Source organism: Arachis hypogaea, chromosome 15 (assembly GCF_003086295.3).
Source record: "Arachis hypogaea cultivar Tifrunner chromosome 15, arahy.Tifrunner.gnm2.J5K5, whole genome shotgun sequence".
Classification (NCBI taxonomy): domain Eukaryota; kingdom Viridiplantae; phylum Streptophyta; class Magnoliopsida; order Fabales; family Fabaceae; genus Arachis; species Arachis hypogaea.
Window position 1 is genome coordinate 13,770,624 of NC_092050.1, and position 11,312 is coordinate 13,781,935.

Genomic DNA, 11,312 nt, shown 5'->3' on the forward strand with positions numbered 1-11,312 from the left:
GGGAAAAATTTGAAATGAAGAGGTATTTATAATTGGAATGACAACTTACTGGGATCACTTTTGTAACTTCTTTTTTATCTTATGGATAGTTATCTTTTTTTCCTTTTAATTTAGGATTTGTTAGGATTCTATATTTAAATATATGGACAATTTATTTTATAGATATTTAGTTATTTTTTTTTCTTTTGTTTAGGATTTATTGAAATTTTATATTTAAATATGAATAATGTTATTTATTTTTAAATTTGTTTATGAAATAAATTTAACTAAATTAAACTAAGTTAAATAATATTTAAAATAATATTATTCATAATTAATTTTTATTAATATTAGACTAATTTAGTTAGAGTTGATTAACAAAAAAATTTAAATCTATAATATTATTCTTTAAATATATGAATATTTTTATAGGTGCAGTTAAGATTTTGTAGAAATTATTTAGCACTAATATAATTTATTATTCTAAAAAATAGTGGTACTAATAAAAAAATATTATTTTTATGAACTATTAGATTTTATTATATGAAATCTAAAAGATAAGATAAAAAGAAAAAATGTCTGTCTAAAATCGGCCCCAAATCTTTTGAGTTTATTTGATATATTATAAAATTTGAAACATTAAATTAGAGTGATAAATAGGCTAAAAAAATTTAGATATAGAAGTAGAATAAGTGATATACTTTAACATTGTAATTTTTAATTTTTAGTGTTTTTTAAAACTATGGGAATTGAAAAGTACACGAATCGGAGGTCAACTTGTGTTTAAAAAATTAAAAAAAAATTGGAGTATACAAATCGGACCGGCTGATTTGTGTACTCCAAATTTTTTTAATTTTTTAAACACAAATCGAAAGGTATCGCTTAAAAATTGGACGTCCAATTTGTACTCCCTAAATTAAATTATCTCATGTTTTAAAAAAATATCATAATAAATCACAATTCAAAAAAATACTATTATTAATCTAATATTAAAATATAAAAACAAAAATGTGTGATAAACAATTTAATCATTTATATTTAATTTATTAATAATTTATTAAAAATTCCTCTAAAAGATACTAAATATTTTGATATTTTAAAATTGGTCCCGGATAAATTTGAGAACCAAGCCCCAAACTAGGCCAAGAAAGCAGAAGAATTTTTCCAAGATTTGATTTTGATTCCTCACAAATCAATACAATTCATCGGAAACCAAACAAGATGAGAAGGGAAAGGATAGAGGTGGAAAAAGAGAGATTTTCATCTGAATGTGAAAAGATAAGAAAATGCAGTTTAGAGGTTTTATGCAGGTAATATAAAAGTTATAGGTTGGGAAAAATTTGGGATGAAGAGGTATTTATAGTTGCAATGGATCACTTTTTTTTTGTGACTAGCTGGATCACCTTTGTAACTTCTTTTCTATTTTATGGATAGTTATTTTTTTTCCTTTTAAGTTAGGATTTATTAGGATTTTATATTTAAATATATTGACAATTTATTTTATAGATATTTAGTTATTTTTTTATTTTGTTTAAGATTTGTTGAGATTTTATATTTAAATATGAATAATGTTATTTATTTAAATTTTTTTATAAAATAAATTTAACTAAATTAAACAAAGCTAAATAATATTTAAAATAATATTATTCATAATTGATTTTTATTGATATTAGATTAATTTAGTTAGACTTGATTAATAAAAAAATTTAAATCTATAGTATTATTCTTTACATATATGGGTATTTTTATAGGTGCAATTAGGATTTTGTAGAAATTATTTAGCACTAATATACTTTATTGTTCTAAAAAATAGTGGTACTAATAAAAAAAATACTATTTTTATGAACTATTAAATTTTATTATATGAAAATTAAAAGATAAGATAAATAAAAGGTTCTGTCTAAAATTAGCCCAAATCTTTTGAGTTTATTTGATACAACATAAAATTTCAAACATTAAATTATATCGATAAATAGGTTAAAAAAATTTTGGTTTATTTGATACATCATAAAATTTCAAACATTAAATTAGATTGATAAATAAGCTAAAAAATTTAGATATAGAAGTAGGATGAGTAATATATTTTAACATTATAATTTTTAGTATTTTTTAAAATTATGGGAGGTACATAAATCGGAGGGTTCAATCTGTGTTTAAAAAATAAAAAAAAACTAGAGTACACAAATCGGACGGGCTGATTTGTGTACTCCAAATTTTTTTAATTTTTTAAACACAAATCGGAAGGTCCGAGTATAAAAATTGGACGGTCCGATCTCTGTACCTCTTAAAAATTGGACGTCCAATTTGTACTCCCTAAATTAAATCATCCCATATTTTAAAAAAATATCATAGCAGATCACAATTAAAAAAAATACCATTATTAATCTAATGTTAAAAAATAAAAACAAAAATGTGTGATAAACAATCTAACAATCTATCTATTCTATTATATAAAAATCGAATTTCTGCCCTTAATGATGAAGCTGACGTGGCATGCTTCTAAAAGTGTTTTTCGATTTATTTCTTTTAACGCATTAAATACAAGTTATTACGATAAACTAACTATATCAACTAATTAATTTGATTAGATATTTAAATCTCATATAGTTTATTATAATTTATATCAATTTGATTTAGTATAATTTCCAAATTTATTTATTTTAATATTCTGTTAGTATTTTTTAATTTATTTCTTTTAATTTATTAAACCAAATTTATTATGTGTACTAATTAATTAATTTGATTAATTTATTAGTTATTAAAGTAATAAATTTATGAATAAAATAGGTAACTGAGATATTTTCAACTAATAATTAAATCAAATCAAATCAAATCATATATATTGAGCTAATTTCAAATCATGTGAATTAAAAACTAAATTAAAATAAGATAATTTCTTACTTATTCAAGTTGAGTGCAATAAATACAAATTAATTTTGTTAGATAATCATAGTTGTCTGGTCTACTATATATAGATGGCCACACAAAATTATAAAAATCGTAATTTTGATCTCTCTTGCTATTTCAACTCTTCTTTTCTTTTTCTTTTTTTTTTCTTTATGTATAATTTATTTTATATATAAATGTATCCAAAATGAGAAAGTACGAATGAATGTTTTATTAATTGTTTATTTGATGAATATATCTCAATTTAAACATTTTACTACTATGGATAGAAGTTGACCTGTAGCAATTCAAAGTGGCCAATGTATTTTTTTATAGTATTAGATAGAAAAATATTTATTAAAATGAATATACCCATTGTAATGAATTTTTTTCAATTGTTATATTTTTATGTCAGTTGTGTAAATTCTTTGAAAGCACAAGATAATAAAATAGGTTACTTTAATATCATTAGAAGCTAAATTTTATGGTTCAAATAAGCACCACTAATTATATTAAAAAAGTAATTTTGTAATAATAATGTGATTTACATATTAATTTTTTCGAGTAAATTCATTTCAAATTGTAGAAATTAGATTCAATTACGCTAAAATTTTAAAGGTAATATAGAATTTGACAACAAAATTAACATTCATTAAGAAAATAAATTTATTTATGGCTATTTTCTAATTATAAATAATAACAAGACTTATGAAAAAATAATAATGTCATCATATTTATTAATTAAATAATAAATTTGGTAGTTGATAGTTTTATAGGCAGAAATTATTAAGTAATTACATAAAAATTAGCAACGAACAAGCAATAAAAATTCAGAAAAAAATCTATTATATAATACTAATTTCATAATTAAAATATGTCACATATCATATTCTCATATATTCTATTTATTATCTATTCTATTATATAAAAATCAGGTTTTTGCACGTAATGATAGAATTGACGTGACATGCTTATGAGGGTGTTTAGCAATTTGTTTATTTTAACTCATTAAATATAATTTATTATGATAAATTTGTTGAAATTTTCTCAGTCCAAAGATTATCTATGTTAAATCATTAAGAAAGAAAATACTGGATGCGGAAGCGTACCTGAATTCATAAACATGAATCATGATCAGAAGAGTTGATTTTGTGGTTCTTTCGATCTTCCTCAACCAAAGCCTTATGTATCCCTAGACGGTTGAATTGTAACTCTTCTGATGGGGAAAGAGCGACAAAGGCGGCTTTGGTGTATTGGGGACCGAAACCATGAAGGCACTATTTATATTTGAGCATGGCACCCATTAAACCCTAAAACCCAAATAAAATAATATCTAAAGTCCAAAAGATAATATATCTAAAATCCAAAAGATAATTATCTAAAGAACAAAAGATAATATATGGTTTTATTCTCATTTAATTCCAAATCAAGAGTAATAATGACTTATTCAATTTAGCATTTATAACAATAAATGATATCACCATTATATAAGTCATTTAATTTGAAATAGCATAATTTGTGATTATAATTAATATATGTATTGCCCACAAACAAATTAGGAAATTAAAATAATTTCCTAACAATCTCCCACTTGGGTTATACATATATTCTTTCTTGACATAATCACATCTTATAAACTTTATACGCGCATCTGAATGCTATTTCTCTCATTACTTTAACAATCTGGTCCATCTCATACATTAGATATGGAACTACCGCAGCTTTTATCACATTAATGTTGTGACTAAACCACGACAATCACTATCCTAATATACTTAACGACATAGATCAAATTTGGATGAATAATATGGAAATTACATGCCAAGTGATCTCATGCATGTCTATTTCTGGCTGGTCCAATTTTAAAACTTTATTGAGATCAAACACAATACAAATATTGGAAAATGAACATTTCACATAACATGAAATAAACCATCAACTTAATTCTGCAGAAAAATAACTCAATATCTGTCATAGGACATATAGCATAAAATAAACTCCCACTAAACCAAGGCATCACAAATATTGACACCTATCCGAGCAGTGTGCTCATAAAAGACTTTAGGGATCAATTCCTTGGTTATTGAGTTTGCTAGCATATACTCTGTTCCTATATGTTCTATGAAAATCTGTTTTTCTTAACATTTCTCCTTGACAACTAAGAGCTTGATGTCTGTATGCTTCGATTTTGTCAAGCTCTTATTGTTGCTGGAGTATAGTACTACTGACTTATTGTCACAAAATCTATCTATTCTATTATATAAAAATCAGATTTTTGCACTTAATGATGGAGCTGACATGGCGTGCTTCTAAAAGTGTTTCCCGATTTTAACGCATTAAATACAAGTTATTACGATAAACTAACTATATCAACTAATTGATTTGATTAGATATTTAAATATCATATAGTTTATTATAATTTATATCAATTTGATTTGGTAGTTGTTATGTCAATTTTTAGCAAATCGATGGTGGTTCGATTCTAATAGTTTGGAAACGAAACCTACTCCTCTTTGTAGGTACCAGTTCTTCTAAAAGTGCATCAAAGTGTCTTTCATTAGGTAAATTTTGGGAATAAAGATAAATTAAACTTTGTAAATTGAAAAAAGAATAGAAAAGAAATAAAATTTTCAGAAAGGAAATTGTTTACAAATAAAAGATAATTTGCATTGAAATTAAAAATAAAGCAATAAAATGCCTTTGATTAGATCAAAGGACTTTGGCATGCAAAATTAAAATGCAGAAGGATAAATTGAACAATATAAATAAAGAACACTTGGAAAGTAAATTTACTTGAAATGTTAAATTTACAGAAACTAAATTGAAAGAGTGAAAAGATGGAAGGAACACTACAGAAAAAATTACTCGATTGCAGACTTAGGAATTCCTTGGGATGTGAGTGTGCTTGAGTGTTTTTCTGAGTAAAAATTCCAACCCTTATTCCATAACGCTTCCTAGTATTTATAATTTATCTTACATAACTGACAGTTCACTACAATTGATTACAAGATTACAACTTTGAATGCAATTCTTCTTGGTAACCGTTCCCGCCGCTTGATTGTAGACGTTTCCCATGATTTTCTCGTGTGATAGAAGCCTTTAACTGTTCCACTACGATAACTATTTGACCCGCTTATCAGATGCCTTACTCAATTATTCATTTCGAATATCTTATTCGATTAGACCTATCCAATTAATAAGTCACTTGAAATCCAATTTGCGCTAATCACTTTCAACCCCACGCTTACGCGTACATCTTCTCGAGAAATCGTCCCTGACTTATTCCGAATCAACTTACTTTCATCGAAAATATTTTTTTATCAACAAATTGCCCCCTTGGATTAATGTGTTTGCCTTCGATAACATTATTAGAAAATAAAACACTTAATCCAAAATTGAAAACGTCAGTTCTCAAATCAATAATAATTGTCATTTAAACTCCCCATTAATACTGACCCACTTGGCACATCTCCCGAAACTTGCGCTTTCTCTCTCTTACCACTTCATCTTCTTCACGAAGTTACCTCTATTCGCATCCCTTTCATAATAACGGCTACAGTAATACTTTAAATTCATCATTCTCACCTTTGTTCAAATCTTTCGAAACTCATTATTCTTTGAATCCTTCTTACATCGAGAACTTCCTCACAACATCCTCAACCTTTAGTCTCCCCTTTTTTATTCAACAATGGCTGGTTTCTCCTCTCACGCTGCCACCCAAGACAAGGGTAAAGGTTTTGCAGTAACACCGCCATCTCCACCGGCCCTTCGCATTCTTAATCAAGTCAATGATGAAGTCATTGACGATCCCCATTTGCAAATAAATGACACTAGAATCTTAATCCCCTTCACAATCAGTGCAAATACGCACTGTTTTCTTGGACCAATTGAATCTCTTGAGAGAGCAAACAAAACTTTCTTTTTTCCCAAGCGCTGAAGGGGAAGATTTGCTGATAAACCAGGCTTTTAACATCTCTCATTTCATCAATCAGAAATCCTTCAGAAATAATTCAAAAATTAATCCTCAAGGATTCGATTTCACAGCTTGGTACCAATGCCTCGAACCCACAAAAAATGCTAACTGGGGAGCCTTAGGAACACAGGAACTTCTAAGGCTCTCTCATTTCTTACTCACAATATACCCTTGGATGATTGGGGCTGTGACTTATTTCTGGAACAGGACAACCAACAACTTCCACCTTCCTTGCGGAATGATCGGAATGTCTCTCCTTGATATAGCTGCTATTACAGGACTCCCAATAAATTCTCTAGATTGTACCCCTGACATGCAATCCAAGCACCAGTATAATGTCATCTTAACCAACTCCTACAGCGACTTCATTGCCCATAACATGGGTGAAGAAGGTACAAAAATCACAGATGATGAACATGTAGCCTTCTTATTTTATTGGTTAAACGCAACCCTATTCTGCTCTCGAAGCGTACAAATGTCAACGCTCTTCCTTCCCTTAGTTACTCTTCTTCATGAAGGGAAAGTTCTCAACTTGGCCAAGCTTACTTTAGGGCACATTTTTGAAGAGCTTGGTCAATTTGTTTGTAACCTCTGAGACAATAAAATAATCAGTGCAGGAAGTCCTCTGTGGCTTCAATTATGGCTCAATGCCATTTTTGAGAATTTTATGACAAAACCTGAAGGTGGCAGTACTGACAAGCAACACATTGAAGGTTTTCAATTGTCTAATTACAAACCCAATTTTCTGAACACCCAATCAAACGAAGATAGATTCTGGGTTGTTTTCTCTCTTTTTCATTCTTGCAAAGATTTTGACAATGACCAACTCAATTTAACTCCTTTTATGTGTCGCAATTGCGGCCCTGCCTGGCTGGATCGTTTACTCTTTCCTAACACTAATGAAGATAGTGAATTGCAAACCGAATTTGGGCAAACCTGCTGGCTGTTCAAGTAATTTCGATAGGGTTGCCTTTACACAAAAAAGAAAGGTTCAAGATAACCCTATATGCTTCTCATTTAACAGCCAGACAACTTGGGTTTTCTCAAGCTATCCCAACAGCACAACCTCGACATGGTGATCCATTCTGCCACATTGCTCTAACATCTCAAGAAGATTTCAATGCCTGTCTCTTAAAAAATCAACAACGGAAGGACCGCTTCAACTTCTTGATCTATGAACGCAGCTCATACATCACCAAATCCTGTTTCGAATGGTGGGCTACTTACTATTCAAGGTATACCCGTACCTTAGAAGAAATTCAACAAACTGCTGTTCGAACAGTCCCTGTCGCTGAAAGTTCCCCAAAAAGAACTCACAAAAGGAAAGCTGACACTGCTCGACCACCACCACACAAAAGTAGAAGGACTCCTACCAGAACCTCTCGAAAGGTAACTGTTTTTACTCATAACTTTTCTTTTTAACTTAAAATGTTCTACAAATTGTATTTTCTTAACCATACTCAATTCTGAACTTCTTACCAGTTACTGCTGCCATCATCAAGCGAAAGCGCTGATGAAAGTGAGCCAACCAATAAAGATACTATCGCTGCCTCCTTCCAATCGGAAGATATAGCCAATTCGGATCCTGGTCCTCAGCTGGTACAGAAACCCAGACTTCTTCCGGTAACACAATCATCTCTATCCACATTTTCATTCAAATTAAAATAGATTCTGAATTTATAACTGTGTACCTTTTATACCAGCCTACCACTGTTGCCCATTCAATTTCATCCTCTGTGGCTCCTGATCAACTAATTCTGCAACAACAAAATGACCCAGAGCACTCCACATCACATGACTCAATTCAATTCACAGAGCCTATTTAGCCAATTCCAGCTGTTTTTCCACCTCCTCTTCATACAACACAGGTGGTTGATCTGATGGCAAATCCCTTGCAGCACTCTCCAGTAGACACCCATATACTTGAGTTGATTTCACCAAACAATCAAACTACATTTTCTGCAGAAAACTAGGTAGCTCCAGATTCTGACTCTGCTTCTAGAATCGCTGACACCACCAATTAAGATTCTTCCCGATCTAGGGTCTTAGAGACTCCTCCCAAACCACCTAGTCCTCTTCAACAGGCTGGTTTTAAAACTCCCCCTAGACAAGTGTCTGAAACATTGGATGCCTCTACTACTCCACAAGTGCTACATTGGCCAGTTTGATCTTTGTTCTAGACCAAGTTATTCAAGAGGATGAAGTGCCTGTACCAATACCAACACTTCCAAGGCCTGCTACATCAAAACCTTCATTTGAATTAAGTGCTGACACCCGAGAACAGCTTCAATCACTTATAAAGCTTCTGGATCATCCACCTGCCACATGGGTTAATGATACAATTCTTAACCAACTTTTGTTTGAGCTTTTGAATTCTTCTATTGAGCTATCAGCCTCTTTACTTTATTCTAATTTAATTCAAAAATTCAAGCAACTACTCAATGAGAGCATAGCTTCTCAATTCCAAAACCAAGAAATGGAGAAAGAAGAAGCAAAGGTCCAATCTAGTATAGAGAGTTGTATTACAGCCTCTCGACCAGTTCAAGTCTCCCATGAAGAATTCGATTTGAGGATTGCTCATGCTATTTCCGTTCAAGCTTTTTATGACAAAGAGGAAACAAAACTTGAAGCAGAACTGGCTCAAATTAATGAAAAACTTACCAGAATACGTCAAAGATGAGCTATCATAGCCAAGCCTCTAGCTTTCGCTCAACAAGAACAACAACATCTCATCCAGGAGCTTATTTCGATCCAGACCAAACAGGAAGAATATGAAGAACAACTCAAAAAGATCCACTTTGACAAATTCAAACAAGCTGAAGTGCTTTTAACTTTGGCCAACAGGAGGGCAAAACTTCGCTCTGATTTAGCAAAATTACTAGCACCTTGAAGTTTTTCATTTCTCTTTGTATGACTATCTTTTCTATTTTCTAGACTTATGCATGTTGAACTTTTAATTCTGCCAACAATAGTATTGCTTCAAGTATTTTCCATTAATCGAGTTAATTACTCTTTCTGACTCGATATCTTTAATCAGATAAGCATTTCCCGAATATGTTCCTATCACTTGGAAAGGACCCTCCCAAGTATGGGACCATTTACCAAGAAATTTCAATTTCTTTTCCATTGGCAAGATAACTTTCAAAACCAATTCACCTATATTAAAAGACTTTTCCTTGATTCGATGATTGTAACTTCGAGCAATACTTGCTTTCTGTCGAATCATGTTATCGAGTGCCAAAATTCGCTCCGAATCTAACTCGCTCAATTCATCGAATATTGCATTCCAATAATCATCGACTAGTAAATTACTCTGCTTTGATATTCTTAAAGTATTTAGATTTATCTCTAGTGGTAACACTGCATCATGACCATACACCAACTTATATGGCGAAGTACCTGTCGAACCCCTTGGTGAGTTTCGATAAGCCCACAAGACTTGGCTTAAAGTTTCATGCCATGTTCGTGGCTTATTTCCAATATGTTTTTTTTTTATCAAACTTATCAAAATCTTATATGCTGCTTCTACTTGCCCATTAGCCTGTGCATAATAAGGAGTCGAGGTAACCATATTAATACTTCTCGAAGCTGCAAAATTTTTAATTCGCTGACCAGTAAACATTGTTCCTTGATCAGTACTTAATGTTTGAGGAATTCCAAATTGATGGATAATATATTCCTCAATAAAATCTATTATCTCACCTTAACTTACTTCTATCGAGGGAATCGCTTCAACCCATTTTGTAAAATAATCAATTGCTACTAAGATAAACTTGTGTTGTTTTGATGAAGGAGGATGAATTAACCCAATTAAATTCAAAGCCCAACCTTTAAATGGCCATGGCTTTATTATCGAATGTAATTCGGATGCTGGGATTTGTTGAATCGAGCCATGTTTCTGGCATTCTAGACATGCTTTTGCATAATCAATGCAATCTTTAATCATGGATGGCCAATATACATGATTGCAATATAACACCCACCTCATTTTTTTTCCAGCCTGATGGGCACCGCATATCCCATTGTGAACTTCACCCAAAGCAATATTTTGGTCATTTTGACCCAAACATCTCGATAAACTCCCATCGATACCTTTCTTATACAATTCATCAGCCATCAAAACAAAATTCATTGCTCGTAATTTCATCTTTCTATCGACTGGGATACTGGGATCTTTCAGATACTTAGCAACAGGCTTCCTCCAATCAACATCTTCCCATTCATCGATGCACAAACTTCCCTTTCATTTGCAGGAACTAAAATCTGATGAATACTGGCCAATTTCTTAAAGGTTCCTGAACCGATTTTGTACTTCGAAGAAATCTGGGCTAATTCATTAGCCATTTCATTTTGAATTCTTGGAATATGAACCAAAGAAACCTTTTGAAAAGACGTTAACAACTCCCAAGCAGTCGTCAAATACTTCTGTAACCTCTCATTATTACATTTAAATTCTTTCAATAACTGCTTCAAA

General features: G+C 30.8%; 1 protein-coding gene across 1 annotated transcript; it reads right to left on the reverse strand.

Moving 5' to 3' along the window:
- Positions 1–9,791: 9,791 nt before the first annotated feature.
- LOC112747945 (uncharacterized) lies at positions 9,792–10,970 on the reverse strand. Its single transcript, XM_025796151.1, has 2 exons — positions 10,551–10,970; positions 9,792–10,379 (listed from the first exon to the last, which is right to left on the reverse strand). Exons 1-2 carry the CDS (start codon positions 10,968–10,970, stop codon positions 9,792–9,794), a joined length of 1,008 nt encoding a protein of 335 aa, XP_025651936.1.
- Positions 10,971–11,312: the final 342 nt, after the last annotated feature.